At 44.6% G+C, this 19,847-nt stretch overlaps 1 protein-coding gene across 2 annotated transcripts in view; it reads right to left on the reverse strand.

The window, feature by feature from the left end:
- Positions 1-837: 837 nt before the first annotated feature.
- Positions 838-19,847, reverse strand: part of Il15ra (interleukin 15 receptor subunit alpha) — a 29,670-nt gene continuing 10,660 nt past the window's right edge. The window contains 6 exon segments of one of the 2 annotated variants that reach the window (NM_001100801.1): positions 838-1,681; positions 3,694-3,769; positions 11,254-11,286; positions 11,744-11,941; positions 15,211-15,303; positions 16,734-16,928. In NM_001100801.1, the coding sequence (NP_001094271.1) occupies positions 1,546-1,681; positions 3,694-3,769; positions 11,254-11,286; positions 11,744-11,941; positions 15,211-15,303; positions 16,734-16,928 (731 nt within the window). In that variant the 3' untranslated portion in view covers positions 838-1,545. 2 annotated transcript variants of the gene reach the window in all.

The following is a 19,847-nucleotide window of genomic DNA, read 5'->3' on the forward strand; positions in this document are numbered from 1 at the left end:
ATGACCTGTGTGGATAGGCTTCATTTAGTTTTGAGGAAAGAAATCACAGACACTGATGACTGGCAGAAGCCAGCAAGGAATGGTAGCTTGTGAACAAGGTGTTTGACCCACCTCACAAATTCTTATGGCGGCTCCCCTTTACCCAGGGATGCAGGAGGTCCACTGGCAGCTGACTCCTCTCCTACCTAACTTCCCACCCCAGTTTTGTCATGTGGGAGTGTTGGTTGAGCCATCTGACTTTGGGCTGCTCCAGGCGACTCCAACTTCTCCAGACTACAATTTTTTTTATCTGTACATTTTGGAAGTAGGAGACTGGGGATATGATTTAGCGGTGGGATGGTTGCCTACGAGGGGTGAGGCCCTCTGTTATCCATGGCTCTCCAATAGATAAATAATAATGCTAAATGGAACAAAGATGTGGAATTTGTCCTATGATTTTATAAATCATTGTGATAAACAGGAGATGGGCAGGAAGGGGAGAGATGAGGACGGCAGGAGGGAAGGGAGAGAGAGATGTATGTATGTATGTATGTATGTATGTATGTATGTATGTATGTATGTATGTATGTATGTATGTGTCTAATGCTAGCTGGGCTCAGACTTGTCGTTGTTTAGTTTCTGTTGCTTCTACTCACTGGGAAATTTGGTTAACAATGCCACCAAAGCTGTGGTCTATCTGTGCTACCTCTAAGCTCGGGCCTTTCCCACGCCTCCTTTTTTTTTTTTTTTTTTTTGAAAGAAAACTGAGTTCAATCACATTAGACACTTTTTCACCCCTCTTTCTCCTTTTTTCCTTTGAGGAACATTTTTCTTTGTTGATAATTTTAATGCTTTCCATACTGAAAATAGATACTTTATTTTGTCTATACAAGGCACTTTCAAATATAAACCGTATACAATATGTAGATATAATAGAAAAGAAAGTATAAATATAAATGTATATGCACATATACACTTTTACGCACACCACACACACACACACACACACACACACACTCACACACACACACACACACACACACAGGGTCACTGAGTTCACTTTTTGTCATGAATCCTATACAAAAGGGTTCATTGGCTCAATATCTCTTCTGCCTTTCTCTGCTCTCTTCCAATAGGTGCAAAGCAGCCAACAGCCAAGCCTTCAGGAGCTCGAGTGCTGCTCTGTCTTTGCAGAAATCTCCTATGCCACAGGGGCCTTGGAAGACTTGCTAATCTCTGTAAACTGTAAATCAGAGTAGGGTATAGAAAGGAGAGTGCAGAACAGAAGTGAGTTGATGTCTGAGTGGACTTAGAGGCTTTTTATAGAGAGCATGCGACTCCAAGGGCAGCTCAGACTGCGTGTACTCTGCGAAGTTAGCCTCGGTGATGCACCAGGAGGAAGGGTAGTGTCCTTCTGGATACTGGGGACCCAAGTGTGCATATGGGAGGCACTGAGGCTCAGTAAAACAGATCACACCAGAGGTTTCTACTATTACAATAGTCTTTCTCCTGGTGCCAGCTCCTGTGTCCAGGCGCAGCTGGACTAACTGCCTTTGTGCCTTCCCTTCAGACTCCGCGCGTGGGCTGGTCTCCCTGAGTTTCTGAAGTCGTGTGGTCTTCGTCCTCCTTGCTGCGGGCCCTCACAGTCATTGGTACTGTTTCCATGGTTTCCACCTCAACACGACGCGGCTGAGAAGCTTGCCTATAAAATAGTTAATTCACAGGTTTTGAAAAGAGAACGGGACCACTCTTCAGTCAACGTATCTCTTACTGAACACGCGTGCCCAGTACTGTCTGGGTTACATGAGCAAACATCAGCCCTGCTCTCAGAGATCTGTGCTGTTCAGAGATTAGGAAAACATAGACTATCTGAATGTGCAGATAGAAGAGTTTTAATCCTATTTAGATATTTTCAACCTTGCAGCCCATCCACCAGGGTTTACCAATGATGCTGGAACAGACCATGCCACCCCACCCTCCCTCCAACTCTGCCGCTTCTCTGCTAGAAACCAGCATGGGTAGAAGGGACGGAGACGGGAGACAGGCCCGTGGCTACACCAGGCTTGATGACACGGGTGGAGGTTGCTGGGCATCCACAAGGCTTTAAAAACAGTTCTTAGCATTTAGCATTAAATACATAGAAAGGCCCCTGCTAGCAAGAGCAGGGGAGGCTCTGTATTCTGACTGTGTCTGTGTGTCTGTGTGTCTGCCTGTCTTGGAGTTCCCTTGACTTTTAGACCCTAAGTATCTTGGTTAGTGATACCATGGCTCATATAATGTCTTCTTAAGGATAAACACATTTTCAAGCCATGATTGAGTAAAGAGTTTTGTGTGAGACAGAAACCAGAAATCTAGGTGAGCACACCAAAAGCCAGTCTGTGGAATGGTAAATCTACCCATCAACCAATTTGTTAAAAAAAAAGAAAAAGAAAAATCAGTTCATGGAAAGAATTGATTCACCAGATGACCAAGACATTACAACTGCTGCTTTAAAAATGCACTGAGAGGCACTTTGAAATATTCTTAATAATATTATTTTATTATGATGTTTATTGGCTGTATTATGAAATTTACCAATTAATTAAAGAATGTAATATATTATTCATTAAGAAGATAGAATATATCTAAATATATTAAGTAATTATTATATTTCAAACTATAACTCTAATTTCAGGATATTAGATAAAAAACCACTGTTATAAAAAATTTTGAAAATCCTTTAAAATCACTCTCTATGCTTGTTAGCATGTAACATTTTTTGATTTTTAAGAAAATTCTTGGCTATATACTAATCTTAGTTTAATGATTTATTACTTCTGGGATTTGTGACATTTGTATCAATTGATCTTGCATTAATAATTGTCAATTCTTATGAGGAGTTTTGATTAATAGCGTTCTGTCAGGATCCATCACCGTGTTTCAGAGAGTCTTCTTTAATCAAAACCAGGCTCAAACAGTCATATAATTTTTTTTTTTTAAGTTCTGGGGGCAAACCCAGGGCCTCATACACGCTAGGCAAGTATTTTGCCAACTGATGACCTCTCCAGATGAAGTCCTATAATTTTATATTGATATGTGAGTTATTTATTCCTAGTGACTTCATGCTCCGGTTCAAGAATGCTAATGTCCCTCAAGCAAGAATCCAGAAGCAGGATCTAGAGACGTTTACTGTATGGAATTACCAACTCCTTCAGTTTGTTACTAAATAAAAGTGCAAGGTAAAGCCAATATGCCATGTGAGGACTATTTTTTTAAGGAAGGAATGAAAAATATACTTAGAGAAAAATGAAAGGTTTAAACTGAAATGTCAGGAAGCGGACGGAACTCGTGACGGAGCACGTGTGTAATTTCTGCTATTAGAAATGCAGAATTAAGGCTGACAGGAACATGTCTATAAGCAGGTGTACCATGTGTGATGAGTACATGGAGAATATATTCATGAGTGTGTCACGAAAGGAGCTGATACACATGGCCTTTGGTAGGAGCCCCTGTATCACAGGACTCAGTTCCTGATGGCACCATTTTGAACACGTGCTCTGAGAACTGTGGGAAAAGTGAATGGCTATTGGCTCAGTCTCACAGGGCTCCTCCTCCCTGCTACAGAAGCGACTGAATGGGAGTATTTATAGTCGGGAGAGGGACTCCTCTTTCGGGAGGGCCTCTCGGAATCATTAAGATCAAGCTTCTTTTAGCCCGCAGTTCTGTGCAGCTCACCTTGATTTGATGTACCGGGTCAGGAAAACCAACCCAATTCCTGCAGCAACCAAGAGAACCGATGTGGGGATGGCCACTGAAAAAGAACAGAACTAAGCTAGAGCCACTTGACTCCCACGAAGGCCTTCATGGCCAAGAATTGGTAAATTATTGGTGATTTCAAGCCAGCTATTAAGAGCACATACTGTTTCCCACTACACACACAGAGTACAACCATCTGTAATCCCAGCTCTAGGGAATAGGGTACCCTCTTCTGGCTTCTGTAGGTATCTGCACTCCCACGCACATATTCCCTCCTCCCACCCCATCCCGGTGTAATTTAAAACAATACAAATAAATCTAAAAACCATAAACAAAAAAATTAAAGCTAGACTGTCAAAGGAGCCCTCTGTGTGATCTAATCTGACACTGCATGGTTATTGCGATAGTCTTTATTGTTAGGATGCTCAACCACGCAGTCCAACAAATCCTAGCCCAAAGTCCGTTTGTCCTTTTTTGACATCATTCTGCAGGCAGATAAAATTATGGCATTTCCAGTGGTTGGCAACTCCACATGTAGGTAGAGATGGTCATCACCTTCTTTGAAGTGGGATGTGGGTACTGTTTGCATCCCTTCTAAGTTCCACAACATAGTTACCTGTCAATAGCCAGGTATGCCTGACTCAGTAAAATAGGGACTCTGTGCCCCCTCTTTGCCCTCTTCCCCTCTTCCTTCTCTGTCCCTTCTCTCCCCATTCCTCTCCCCCATCTCCAGGGGCTCATAGCCAGCCTCTACCCCTCTTCCCAACTCCCTGCCTTTCTCTGTCTCTACTTCCTCAACTCCCCTCCACATATCCTAAATAAACTCTATTCCATACTATATCCTTCGTGTGGCTGGTATATAATGCGCCTCTACCAAACAGATATGTGTTTCTTTTCTTTCCTTTTTATAAAACACAACCGGCACTGTCAGGAGCAGACTTGTCTCATAGTCACAGGATCTTATAATAAACGCAATGTTCTGTGAATCTCTGACACTTTTGGAGACCATCTGTCTACATATAGTATGCTGGATTGTTAAACATTGATTATTTTTAACTATTTACTATTCGAATAACCTTAAAAACATGTTATCGTAATAAACTAAATGAGAATCTATTGAAAAAAAATGAAAGCTAGCTGAAAACACACTTAAGAAATTTCCAGGGGCTGGGGATTTAGCTCAGTGGTAGAGCGCTTACCTAGGAAGCGCAAGGCCCTGGGTTCGGTCCCCAGCTCCGAAAAAAAGAACCAAAAAAAAAAAAAAAAAAAAAGAAAAGAAATTTCCAACAAGTCATAACTATATGCACAGAAAATTCTTCGGTCTGATAGGTGTTGGGTACAAAGTATTAAGTCATGATGAGACCGTAGAAACTCTTTACCTTCACCAAGAGGATTTGCCCTCAGAGATTTGTAATGACACTGTATCAGAAGCAGTAAAACCACAGAAAGCAGACATTGTTTCAGAAAGACAGTAAACTCAGCATGGCAACGTTGTTACCAAAAATACTAGGAAACAATAAATTAATGAAAGGTGTTTTGAGGTCTCAGGTTGATTTTTATTTTCTTTCAGATTGGTTGCATGTAATCTGTCCCCACACTGGATGTCAGGCTGAGCAGCCATTACTGGTGGGGAGCGACTTATTGGAAAAGAGGAATTACCAGCAGTAAGTGGACATTGTACTTTCACTATGCTTTCCCTGTGGCTTTTCAACAAGAGTCATTGTCAGGAAAGAAGTCTCCTGGGCCAGTGATAATCACAAAACCATTTGAATTCTGAGATCTAACCCCAGTCTCTTTCCAATTAATCCACACAGTGTTGGACAAAAAATTAAAACCAGACTTCCGGAGACAATGGAATAACAGATCATATGTCAAGTTCTCCACCCTTTTGTGCTTCTGGGGGAAGGGGAAGGAAGAAATAGAAGTTTGATATAAGAAAGGAAAAGGAAGGAGATGGTGGAGAACAGATGGCTATGGTGCAAGGGCCATGAGAGCCACTCTCCCACCTCCACAGCAGCCCACAATATAGGTTGGAACCAAGATGGAGAAGCCAGAGCCAGCATTCCAGGATATTGACGTAACCTCTGTGTGTGAATGGGAGGGATCAGAGCCCTCAGCAGATCAAAGCAAACCAGGCCAGTCTTGTGGGAACACAGGACTGTGAGTCTGCATCAGAGGAAGGTGCTGAAGGGAGAGCAGCCACTCATTCATCATGGGCTGAGGTTTTTACTTTCCTCCCTTACTGTCCTAGATTCTTAAGAAGAGTTGAGCTCAGGACTTGCGGATGTTGTTAGAGTACGTGTCTACCATGTAATGAGGCCCTAGGTCCTATCCTTAGGAGTCAAAAACAAATACATTAAAGAGATGTTAGATTCGGGCTGGAGAGATGGCTCAGTGGTGAAGAGCACTGACTGCTCTTCCAAAGGTCCTGAGTTCAAATGGGTTGCTATAGCTCAGGCTTTAAATTTTTGTAAATGTAAGATTGTGCGTGTGTGTGTTCTTTTGCACGAGTATGGGCATGCCTGCACCACAGTGATTACATGGAGGTCAGAGACATTGTAAATGTCAGCCTGGCTGGCCCAAAACCTAGGGGGTCTCCCATGTCTGCCTCCTATCCCCCCTTAGAAACACGGGGATCACAGACATGAGCTACCATGTCCAGCGTTGCATGGCTTTTGAGAGTTGAACTGGGATCCTCATGCTTGCACCGGCGATTGCTTTTACCAACTGAGCCATCCCCCCAACCTCAATATCATTTAAAATCAGTATTTCGTGGCAACTTAGGACCATCCCTGGTAAAGAGTTCAATATTCACTGGACAGTAGCTGATGACAGGCGCAGTTGCCACCAATGCAGAGCACATGGACTTCAGCAAACCTGTGTCAAGGGACGGCATCATTCAGGAAAAATGACCTTCTCACCCCTAGTAAGCTGAGGAGAGCAGCAGAAGTGCTATCCAGCTGGTGTGCTGGACTTGCAATCTGTAATCAAGAGTCTTGGGCTAGTGAGTTAGCTCAGTAGGTGAAGACACCTGTCACCAAGCCAAGCTCGACATCCTGAGATCCTGAGTTCGATACCTGGGAACTGGGGAAAGGTGAGAACCAACTCCCACAAACTGTCTTGAGTATTCTCTCTCTCTCTCTCCCTCCCTCCCTCCCTCCCCCACCTCTCTCTCTCTCTCTCTCTCTCTCTCTCTCTCTCTGTGTGTGCACAAATGTAATTATAAAGATTTTTAAAATAAAATCAGGAGTCTTCAATAACGACAGAGGTGAAGCTCAGAGATATTAGAATAACTAAATAAACGAGAAAGGCTGTCAGATGAACCAGTTGATAATTAAGACAATGCAAATGTAAACCACATTTTCTTATGATTTATTAAAATGTTAACATCTTTTGAGTCCTGGTATTCGTTTGCTAATTCATTCAGTATTTACTGAGCCTCAGCTTTGGACTGCTTTCTGTTGAATTAAACGAAACAACTTTTAAAAATCGTGGTAACTGGGGCTGGAGAGGTGGTTGAGTGTGTAAGATCACACACTGCTCCTGCCAAGGACCCAGGTTCAGTTCTTAATACCCACAGTAGTTCACAACTGCCTGTGACTCCAACTCTAGGGGATCCACGTGACGCTTTCCTCTGACCCCTGCAGGTTCCTGTGTGCGCAAGGCACACTTTCCTGTATTCATGCAGGTATAGTATACATAACATAAAAATAAAACTTTTAAAGAGCAGTGAGAATCGTCTGTATAACCTGTGTTAAACACTATAGGCTTGGGACACACTTCAGTGTGGAGCACTTGTTTAGCGTGCTTTTGGGTCCATCTTTATCACAAAACAATAAAACAAAGTACCAGGAGGTTATCAGTTAATCAACTAAGCAACAACCACGGTCAAACCTTGCTGCTATTGCCTTACAGAGATGTGCTCAGCTGACTGCTTACACGTGGAGAAAATCTCTGCACCTTGTGTCTAAGTGGGGCAGTGAGCATCTGCAGCGTGTAACCAATGACTGGTTACAAGAGATCTCGGTGGGCTGCGATGGATGACACTTAAATGGCAAACGTTAAATGCACGGTCCCAAATGCTTTTACAAATCTAGTCTGATTTTAATGTCAACATTCACTTTATGAGCAGACGATAGAAAACTCAATATCACCCATTTCTTTGCTAAAAATTTGGCTTCTCTTGCAGTTAGGCGTTCCCAGGACTGCATTTAAGGAAGGAAATCTTATGTATAAATGAAGCCAAGTTTAAAATTTAAAAATCGTAGTATCGCCCGCAATCCCTTGCACAGAATTATATGTCCTTTGTAGGTATCTAGATACTGTTGGTTGATTTGCATTTCAGAAGGGAGGAGAATAATTTTTGATCTTTGCATAAATGGGAGAAATAAGTGTTAGCTCGTAAATTGCTTGAAACTCTCTATAAAAAATTGTACATGTAGATTTTCTCATCCAAATATACATGTATCAAATATACTTGTATCTGTGTCTCCGGTCACCGTTGGTAAGATAACTGAAGACAGTAAGTAAGTATACATCCAAAACAGAGGGTGGCTAAACAAACTGTGCTCAGGTTTATAGGAGACATACTGTTCTGTAGCCATTAAGGAGAGCAAGATGTCTTTTATGTTTGGATATAGAGGATTTCTAAGACATGCTAAAGTATCCTCATATTCATTGCTAACTTGATACAGCCTGGAGTCAGCCAAGAGGAGATGCTTTAATGGAGGAATTGCCTAGATCAGGTTGGCCTGTGCTCGTGTCTATGGGGGACTTCTTTGATCGTTCATTGATGTAGAAGGTCCAGCCCCACTGTCTTAAGCACTATTCCCCGGCTGTGGTCCTGGTTGTATAAGAAAGCTAGCTAACGGGGCTGGAGAGACAGTCCATCATTAAGAACACACGAGGTCCTGGTGGAGGATCTGAGGTTGGTTCCCAGCATCCACCTTGCCAGCTCACTATTGCCTGGAGGTTTGGATGCCTCTGGACTTCCAGAGCGCTTGCTCACCCGGGTGTGCAACAATAAAGTAATAAAAGCAATAAGATAACTAAATAATATAATATTAAAAATAAAATAATAAAAAATTAATCTTTCAGAAAAACAAATTATTTGAAAAAAATTTAAGGAAGCTAGCTAAGCACGTGCAAGAAGGTGGGGGAGCAAGCAGCAGTCCTCTATGGCTGCCGCTTCAAGCTCCTGCCTGAGCTTTTGCTCTGACTTCCCTCAGCGATGCTCGGTGAGCTGGAAGCGTCAGCCAGATAAGCCCTTTCCTATGCAAGCTGACTTTGGTTAGAGTGTTTTATCAGAGTGACAACCAGGAAATCAGGACAGCAGGTAAGTGGAGAGACGTGAAATGACAAGCCCTCTGTCCTTACACTCTGGCTGTATGTGCTTGGTTTTACACTGCCTGGCCAGAAGGAGGCACGGAAGCCAGCTCCTATCTCCTGAGATGCTTTAAGTCAGAGGTGAAAGCTTTAACTGTTCATTCTGTGCCAGATTTTGATCTTTTTTTATTTTAATTTTTTGAGCTGTGGTATTGTTACGCAGCCACGATGGCTGGCCGTGGTACTCACTATGTAACTAGGTTGATCTTAAACGCACAGCCATCCTCCTGCTTGGCCTTCTGAGTGCTGGGATCACAGACATATGCTTAGCTTAGCTATTTTATTTTTCAGACCATGTGCAAATTATTAAGAATTTGAAAAACGAATAAAGAAATTCTAAACCACATGGAAAGAGCAATGTGCTGTGTTTCGTAGGGAGAAATTCGTTTGGCTAATTCTCGTATGTGTTCTTAAATCATGAATGTGTTTTTATTTACATGTCCTTGTCATTAAGTGAATTTTTCCATGAAAATATTCTTCAAAGAGACTCTCTAAATTGTCTTGCTTTTATCCATCCATCCATCTATCTTATCTGTTTATCTGTCCATCTGTTGCCCACCCACCCACCTGTCTACCCACCCACCCATCCATCTCTATTTATCTACTATCTATCTGTCCATCCATCCATCCATCATTCACCTGCCTATCTATCTATCTATCTATCTATCTATCTATCTATCTATCCGTCCAACTGTCTGTCTATCATCTAGCCATCCACCTGTCTGTCTATCTACTTCCCCCCCCCCCTTGTGCTGAGGATTAACCAACTACCCTACAACTGAGTTGCATCCCCAGTCCTCTTTATACTTTTAACTGTGATATAGGGTTTCACCAAGTTGTCCAGGCTGGTCTTGGGCTTGCAATCCTCCTGCCTCAGCCTCCTAAGTAGCTGAGAGAACAGACTTTCACCTCTAGGCCTGGCTTTGCATTTTATCATTTACACAACCAACAAACTGCTAATATATCTAAAGCTACATTTGACTTTCAGATGTTACTCAGTGCAGGTAAAAGCAGGACCACAAAAGTCAGTGAGCCGGGGTTGAGGATTTAGCTCAGTGGTAGAGCGCTTGCCTAGCAAGCGCAAGGCCCTGGGTTCGGTCCCCAGCTCCGGAAAAAAAAAAAGTCAGTGAGCCATTCTAAGGCAGGAAAACTTAGGAACAGAAGGCAAAAAGAATTTTGTCCATGTTAAATTATAATCATTTTATATTATCTGCTTTAAAAATATTTATTTGTGTGTGTGAGTGTGTGTGTGAGTGAGTGTATGTGTGTGTATGTGTGTGTGTGTGTATTCAGGTGCCCCCAGAAGAGGCTATTGTATCTCCTGGAACTGGAGATACAAGTGGTTGTAATCTATCTCTCTGGAGTAGCGGGAACTGAACTCTGGTCCTCTGCAAGAGCAAAAAATACTCTTTGCCGCTGAAGCATCTCTGCAGTGCTTTTCGTTGCTTTTAAAGCTCGTCAGTATTAGCGTCGTACTCTCTGCACCCCGGACCCTTTCTTATGGCACTGGAGACGGAGCTCAAGCCTTAGACTGGTTGAGGAAGCTCATCGGCACTGAGCTGCACCCCAGCCCTCCCTTCTCTCCTGCTCTTCTTTCGTTTCCAAGATCTCCGTCCACCCTTTCACAAGCACTGTCTGTTTTCCTCCTGCCTGGCTTCCGCGTGGCTGTCCTTTTCTTCTTTCGTGTCTTCTTTTCAACAGAAACCATTTAGATGGCGTCATCTGGGCTATCTCTCCGTATGGTGCGCACAGTGCTCCAGCCTGGGTGAGGTCCGCGCAGCTTCTGACTGAACGGTGTTATCTTAGCAGCGGCAGGCTCCTGTGGTTTCCTTATATGCCTGGATGTGGGTGGAGCCTAATGGGGCTTAACTATGAGTAGCTGAATCATCACGCTCTTTTAAGGTGTACTAACTCCCTGCTTTGAACGCCACCAGTATGACAGTAAGAAGCTACCAATCTTAAGTGATAGCGTCTAATAACAAATTCAGTATCTAGGGTATTCTACAAGTTACTCTCTAACGGAGACATTTCGGCGAGGCAAAGGGCATACTGCTGGCGACTGTGCTAGAGTGGCCTGGACCAGGCTGATGAGCATGCTGGGTCTGCTTTGTAGTGCCCTGGTTATAAACACATCAAACAAAAGAAAATACTCACCTTTTGTCATTTCGGAACTGTGCGGAGAAATCTCTGCAGAGGAGAGAGGAGAGCTGAGTCAGGGCTGAACTCCCAAGATCATCGGGGTCTCATGAATCTGGAGAGGTTAGCTAGTATCTTAGAACCATAAAAGACTTGGAGCTGACATAACCAAATTGGTCTTAGCAAAACAAACAGATTAATTGGCTGAGGTATTTGGTCACATCTAAGCATTGGCCATGCCTTAGAAAGGAACAATACTTTTGCCACTGTCTACCATTCACATCATATTTGAGAGGAGGGGTCTCCTTTCTGGCTATCCTTACAGTGGAGATGGCAAAAACCAGTTAACTGTGATGGCAGCCAACAGGCGACAGGACCACTCTGTCAGTCCCAAATTGAGCACAAGTGGTCCAAAGCTAATACAGACATCTTCCTGTAAGATCCCAACCCAGGTCTCAGAAGCAGTATGTGGGAAACTGGCCTGTCCTCATGCAAAACTCAAGCTAACCTGTTATCCTGAGGGAGGTGGAGGCTGTAGGCTCCAAGGTCATTGTTGTTGCAAGAGATGGGGCTGGGGAGGACTTGTGTCTGCCCGTCCCTGTAGTTCCTGCAGAAGCTGCTTGGGATGGTGTCAGCCTGGAGCCAGGCACAATAGCTGTCTCTGTGGCCACTGTGGTATCTGATTTGGGAGATAAAGCTTCTGGCTCTGCAGGAAATTCCAAGACAGAGACATAAAAATTAAGACTAGGGCCTGGTGGGACCCAAGGACTCACTTTAATGAGCCTGTCCTGGCTAATACCTTTCAGAAAATGGTTCCCTAAGTAGATGGCATAGCTATCCACTGGGCAATAGTACTTGTGATAACTCCAAATAATATAGTCATTTATTTGTGGTGTATTAGAGAGAGAGAGAGAGAGAGAGAGAGAGAGAGAGAGAGGAAGAAGAAGAAGAAGAAGAAGAAGAAGAAGAAGAAGAAGAAGAAGAAGAAGAAGAAGAAGGAGGAGGAGGAGGAGGAGGAGGAGGAGGAGGAGGAGGAGGAGGAGGAGGGGGGGGGGAGGAGGAGGAGGAGGGGAGGGAGAGGAGGAGGAGGGGAGGGGGGGAGGAGGAGGAAGAAGAAGGAGGAGGAGGAGGAAGAGGGGAGGAGGAGGAAGAAGAAGGAGGAGGAGGAGGAGGAAGAGGGGAGGAGGAGGAGGAGGAAGAAGAAGAAGAAGAAGAAGAAGAAGAAGAAGAAGAAGAAGAAGAAGAAGAAGAAGAAGAAGAAGAAGAAGAAGAAGAAGAAGAAGAGCGGATATGTTTGTTCTCTGATGAAGAAGGTATACTAAATTCTCAAAGACTCGATGCCAAGACACAAGTGGAACTGTACTTGCAAAAGGCAGATGGAATGCTGGTTTCCCTTCAGTTCTGTTGCTGTTTCTTGAAACAGGGTCTATTCAGTACCTCTGGCTGACATGGAACTCGTTATGTAGACCAGGATGTCTTCGAACTCATAGGGATTTACCTGTCTCTCTGTCTCCTGAGTGCTGAGGTCAAAGGTGAGCACCATCACACCTGACTGTTCACATGCTGGCATGACGTTTTGAAATAAGAAGCTTTACTCCAGCTTCCCCAAATGCCCTAGACATTCTCTGAGGAGGCTCTTCTGATTTAGTTCCCGCTCCCAGGGAGGGTACCCGGCACCTGGGTTTAGGTTTCTGTCTTCCTCGTTCATCACTGACAGACAGATGCCCCTAAACTGAAGTGGCCTGCCGGTTCCCTATTCTCCTTTCCCTTCCTGTTGAAAATGAATCTTCCACTGTGGCAAACTCTAGCTTGGGAAATTCAGCCTGAGTAAAGCGGTGGTAAGCATCCTGGTGCTCCAGAGGCAGGGCGTGTCCTGTTCCCACACTCCCTTAGTCATTCGCCCGCGTAAGAACTGCTCACACCCTTCAGTCTGTTGGTACTACTTGTTCTTATCTCTCCCTCCCTAAACTACGGACCCTGCAGAGCGCTCACATCCAAGCACCCGCAGGCGGTCACACCAGTTAGTGTCCAAGATTATGATTGTACACGTTTATCTCTGTGAGGAACATGTGAACAAATATTTGGGACACAGAGGAAAGGCTGAGAGAGACAAATTGATCATTTTTGTCTCTTGAGTAAACATGGCGTGATTCATACTAAAGAAACTTGGGGATTGCTCCCATCTTAAATAAGTCAAGTTTCTACCACTTTCTTCTGTTTACATGTAACATATTCACCAGAAGAGACCCTGTTTTTATCATCATCATCATCATCATCATCATCATCATTATTGTTATTATTATTATTTTCCTAATAGTACTAGAAGTTGAGCCTAGAGCCTTATGCATGCTAGGGGAAACATTCTACCAAAGAACTATAGTGCCAGCCCTATTTTGTTACTATTAATTTTTGAGCTAGAGCCTTCTATGTTACAGTGGCATGAGATTTGGAAACCTCTCCATCCTCCTTAGAACAAAAGTCCCACCCTGGGATTCCTCAGGACCATCTGGGAAACCACCAGTGCTGTTGATTCTCAGACCTTACCCCAGACCAACTGGAGTTTTCCAGTAAGTTCCTTGTGAATTGAAGACTGAGTTCCGGCCTATGGGAAGGTCTGGCCAGTTGAATGAGTCAGAATGATTGAAAACAGAGGTTTCCATATTTGGGGAATGGAAGGAAGAAGCGAGGAGAAACCACAAAGGGGATAATGGGACAATAAAGAGAGCAAAGCGCTTCGTGGGAAACGAGAGCACCACAGGGTGGAGAGCACAGGGTTCACATGTCAGTACTGAGACAAGTGCTGAAGACATTGGGGTAGCCTACGTCACACCCGAGAGAAGTACGAAACATGGAGCTGGGTTCAGTGGCACATATAATCTGAGCACTCTGGAGGGTGAGCTTGAAGCTAGCCTTGGGTCTAGAGTGAGACCCTGACAGAAAGGAAGCAAAGAAGGAAGGCAGGGACTGAGAGAGAGAGCTGATGTTCATGCAGTATTTCTATCTCGACCCTGGCCCGTGCACGGGTCTGCGGAGGAGGGGGTTGTCTTGACTAAGTTAATTGATGTGGGAAGATGGGTCCCACTGTCCGTAGCTCCATTCCGTAGGCAGCATAGCGCTCCTGGACTCTTTTAAGGGTGAGAACTTGAGCAGAGCATGATTATGCAAAGGAACGTGCTGGCTTTCGTTCCTTTCTGTTCTTGACTGTGGGAGTGACAAGACTGCTTAAGCTCCTGCCGCTGTGACTTTCTCTGGCACAGTTCAGTCCACCATACATACAGGGATTGCATTCTGGTGCATCCTGCTGCCTGGTGCCAGAGAGATAGGAACTGATGCACACGTGCTCCTGCATCTGCCTTCCTGTGCCATGTGGGAAAGCCCCCCACGGGGGAGGTAACCATAATGAGAGCAAATCTCAGATGCTTCTCAGTTCTCCATACAGGTCAGTATCTACAGCTAGCTATGGTCTGACGTGTTAGTGGTCGACTCTAAGCCATTATGAATGATGGACATACGAATTCTAGATACCAAATAACTTTTGATTAAAAGGAAAAGCTAAGCCACTATCAGGTCTGAATCTTTCTGTTTTGGTTCCGTTTTGAGTTTTGGAGACAGGGTCTCTCTGGGTAGTGCTGTTTGTCCTAGAACTCATTCTGTAGACCAGGCTGACCTCAAACTCAGAGATCCACCTGCCTCTGCCTCCCAAGTGCCGGGATTAAAGGGGTGTGCCAGGGTTGGGGATTTGGCTCAGTGGCAGAAGCGCAAGGCCCTGGGTTCACTCCCCAGCTCCGAAAAAAAGAACCAAAAAATAAAATAAAATAAAATAAAATAAAGGGGTGGGCCACTGCCACCCAGCTATAAGTTCTGACTCTTACAAAGTTCTGTTGCCTGGGTTGCAGTGGTCAGCAATGGGCTATGGCATCTATGTTAGGGGATTGAGTTAGGTAATAGCTCTTCACATTTTCCCAGGGTTCCTACCTTTTTCAGGAGGGGAGAGGCTCTCTGGTTGTGAGGTCACCTTTGGCGTCACTACCGTTGGTACTGGACTGTAGTGAGCTAGGGAGGGGTCTCCTAGAGAGAGAAGAGTCACACGGCATTTACGGTTTCTGAGGGCAATCTCAGAACTAGCTACAAATATGAATAATCAATGCATCAATGCACATTTATTTCTGGCTTCCTGGGACCAGGTTAGAAAGCACAGGAAGTGAATATTGGTTTCCCAACTCAAATGTAAACTTTTGAGTCTATAAACTGCTTTCCTAGTATCTTCCACAGGTCAGTCATCAAATATTTTTGTACAGAATGATACACGTGACGTTAGTTTTATCATACTGGTTTTTCATGGGGAAAACAGAGTATCGCTCAACAGAGTTCATTTATTTAGGGAAAATATTTAGCTCACAAGAGCTAGGGGGAAACAGTGAAGGGAGCTGGTGGTGGTAAAATGGCCGTGGAGCAAAACCTTTGGATCAGATGAGACTTACTTAAAGATCCTTCCAGTCTCTGGGTTCTGAGATTCCAATTACAGGGTGGGAGCGACGGCTGTGCTACAAGCATAAGGATCTGGGTTCTAATCCCCAGTGCCTTGTAAAACTCTGATCATGACTGTCCAAGTCTGCAACCTTAGTGCTGGTGGCAGAGAGTGGAGTCAGGCCGCTCTGCACAGCCCACTACCCAGTCAATCAGTAAGTTCAGAGAGAGACGGTGTGTCAGAAAACAAGATGGAGAGAGGGACAGCAGAGAACATCCTTTGGTCCTCACATATGTGGGCACATCCTCACATACATGCGATTCCTGCTTGAGCATTACTCTCCTGGAAGACTCTGGGACACTGTCTTTCTCTAGGGAGCAGAATGGGGGTTAGTGTTCCTGGAAGCATCACCAAGCAGCTTCCATCCCAAGAACATTGGCCTTCCTCCAGCCGTGGGTGATTTTTTTTTCCTTTTCTTTTTTTCGGAGCTGGGGACCGAACCCAGGCCCTTGCGCTTGCTAGGCAAGCGCTCTACCACTGAGCAAATCCCCAACCCCAAAGATTTATTTATTTATTATACACTGTAGCTGTCTTCAGACACACCAGAAGAGGGCATCGGATCCCATTACAGATGGTTGTGAGCCACCATGTGGTTGCTGGGATTTGAACTCAGGACCTCTAGAAGAGCAGTCAGTGCTCTTAACCACTCAGCCATCTCTCCAGCCTCTCCACTTAATTCTTAAACCACTGTTGGCATCAGGACCATTTTCTAGGTGACCAGAGTTCCGAGAGGCTGAGGGGTTTGCCTGAGGACACAAAATGTTACCCATTTTGTGTAAATATCAGAGAGAGAAGATGAACCAAGGTGAAGAACCCATTGCCCATATATTCCTGTCACAGGAAGGGCTGTCCTACTGGTTTAGTTTAGCTCCAGATCTCAGAACGGATCTCTCTGGCTCCCACAGCTCCCATACTTTGACTCTACTCGCCTCAGTTGGAGACGGACAGCGTGGAGACGGCTACTACTTACTGATACACTTGAGGTTGGGAGTTGTCCAGTGGGCCACATTCGTGTTCTTATTGATCACGCACTCGGTCAGGGTGGATGTGCCTGCTTTCCGCTTGAAGCCAGAGTTACAGACATACCTCTCCCTGGAGTTCACACTGTAATTCTTGACCCGGATGTCTGCGTGTTCAATAGATATGGGTGTTGGGCACGTGATGCCTACAGAGCGCGTGAGAGAGGAGAGGGATGAGAAGACCGGGTTTACTCATGGATATCCTCATGAGAGCCCAAGAAATAGCTCTGTAGCTAGGGTTGAGCATATCCCAGGGGCCCCACAGTGTAGAAGCCAGGCACAAACACTTGAGTATGGTGAGAAAGGACACCCACCATCCAAAGTCTTCTAGGAGTTTCCTTTAAATTCCATCCCTTCAGTGCAGCCGGACACCCAAGAGCCATCAGCAAACCCTCCCTTGACCCTCCTTTTCCCGTCCGTCTCTAAGCTCATGATCTCTGGAAGTTATTCATTCATCTTTCTCCATTTGGATCAAGCTTGTTTGAGGGATGTCCCACTGTGGTTTGGATTAACAGCAAGAGTCTCCACATCAGTGTCCTTGTTTCACCAGCAACCAGCATCACTATTAGCCAAGTATACTCGACTTTACTCTTCCTTGGGAGCCTGCTACTCTCACAGGAAAAAAACCCCAAAATGGATCAAGAAATCTACAAGGCTTTTGTCAGAATCTACCCTTCTCGATGTCTTCCCTGTTGGGTCCCCATAATTTCCACGATTCTCTGTGATGCTCCATGACCCTCCTTCTTCATGACCCACACTTTCAGCAGACTGCCTTCTGCCAACCGTCTTTGCAGACTGCCATGTTTGCCTTCTAAGAAAATCTGTATTTGCTCAGCTGGTAACCTGGGTCCTAAGGTTCTGTGAACTTTGCCCTCTATATCTGGCCAAGTCTACTTGGCTTAGCATTGTATTCTTGATCTTAGAGCGCCTGGAAATACCAGACACTCAGATATGTATGGAAAGAATTATAGTTAGGCTCGGTGTGGAGGCTCAAGCCTTTAATCTCAGCACTCGGGAGGCAGAGGCAGGCAGAGCCCTGTGAGTTTGAGGCTAGCCTGGTCTACTTAATGAGTTCCAGCCCATCTAAGTCTACATAGTGAGGCATTGTTTAAAACAATGGAATTGAAGGGTGGATAAACACTTTCCTTCAACAACAAGCTGGAGGTTGGCCCCTCTGGGGTGATTTGGTCTGGCTTGTTTTATTTCTTCTATCTAGTCACTTTCTCTGATTATTTCACGTTTTCAGAAGAAACTAGGAACAAGACCAACTGTCCCAAAGATGAACCTGCCCCAGACAGGTCATCTCTCATGGTAGCCGGAATTGGACCTGCAAAACTCCAGCTAAAACTGGCTTCTGCGGGAGAGCTCTGTGTTGTAGAAATGACGTCTGAGGGTTCTAGAAATAGATGAGGGGTCCAAAAAGTTGGCTATTTCTACTGGGGAACACCATAGTTGTTTGACTTCTTTTTAATCCTAGCATTCGGAAGGCAGAGGCAGGAGGATTTCTGTGAGTCAGAAGCCAGCCTGGTCTACATAGCAAGCTCTGGGACAGCCAGGACCACATAGAAAGGCCCTGTCTCAAAACAACAACAAAACAAACAAAACCCAAACCTTTATGTGTATGGGCGTTTTGCCTGAATATGTGAACTGCATGTATCCTGGGTGCCCAGGGACTCCAAAAGGGGTTGCTCTGTGGGTGCTGGGAATCAAACCCAGATCCTTGGTGTTCTTAACCACTGAGCCATTTCTCTACCCAGGTATTCCTTTTGGATTTTACTTTATTTTATTTTATGTATTAAGTATTAATTAAGTATTGTGTATTAAGTATGTATTAAGTGTTATTAAGTATTATGTATTAAGTGTTTTACCTGATCATTTGTGTGTATGCTGCATGTGTGCATTATGCCCAGTGAAGGTTAGAAGAGGGTATTGGAGCCTCTGGAACTTGGTGTCTGGAGTTACAGATGCTTGTGAGCCACCATGTGGATGCTAAGAACTGAGCCTGGGTCCTCGGTGAGAGCAGCAAGTGCTGTTACCTGCTGAACCATCGCTCCAGCCCCATCTTTCCTCTTTGTCTCCAATTGCACGGAGCTTGCCTGACCTCCTTTTAGAACATTTTGACTTAAAGTTCAACGGCTTTTGAATTTGAAATGGTTTAACTGTGAATCCACCCATGTTTTCAGGACCGCTTTTTCATCTCCACTGCTTTCTCTTTTGCTTTCAGACTTGGGGATTTTTATCAACAAGTCATTTCACATCTCCTAGGTTTTGAAGTGTTCTCCTCCAGGATTCTTTCAACTCAGCATTCATTACATAGGTCAAGGTTTAAAAAAAAAAAACATTCAGGACCTATCACTGGAGAGGTTTCAAACTAGAGAGCGTGTTAGCAATAATTCAGCGTAGTCATCCACGGCTACCTCCTGAGAGAGAGATAGTTGTTCAGTCCATGAGAGACTGGATGTCTCAGCATCCCCACCTAGTACTAGAGTCCCAGGGAAGTCCTGGAGTGGTGCTGGTCCTCAGTCTACAACCGAACCCTGAAGATACCAGCAAAGGAATGTCTCAGAAACACGAGAAGTGAACTTGCCAGCCAGAGCAAGGTCAAGCAGACAAATGGCAAACACTCCCTCTGTCATGTTCTTTTATGTAGGCTGCCACCAGAGGTGCGGCTCAGAAGAGCCAACCAAGGAACTCCCTCACTGGTGTGCCCAGCGTCTTGGGTTTTAGTTGATCTCAGATGTCATCAAGTTGACAACCTGGAGTATCCATCACAAGTCCTCGTCTTGTCAACTTGACATACAGTTCACATTCTCCTATGCCACGCCGGATTTCTGAAGGAAAGCGATAACCAGGTCGTAGTTCCACTTAACATTGTATAATTAACCCACATATAACTGCAAAAACATTATATAATTTAGAATACGTGGAGACTGGCCCATGCCAGGATCTCCCAGGTTGTAGCAGCAAAAGCTAAGTATATTTTGACTCTCCAGGAACCCAGAGTCTTAGGTATTCTGTTATTGCAACAGAAAATTAACTATTCTTGGACCTCTTCCTCTTCCTCC

Source organism: Rattus norvegicus, chromosome 17 (assembly GCF_021556685.1).
Source record: "Rattus norvegicus strain SHRSP/BbbUtx chromosome 17, alternate assembly SHRSP_T2T, whole genome shotgun sequence".
NCBI classification, from domain to species: Eukaryota; Metazoa; Chordata; class Mammalia; order Rodentia; family Muridae; genus Rattus; species Rattus norvegicus.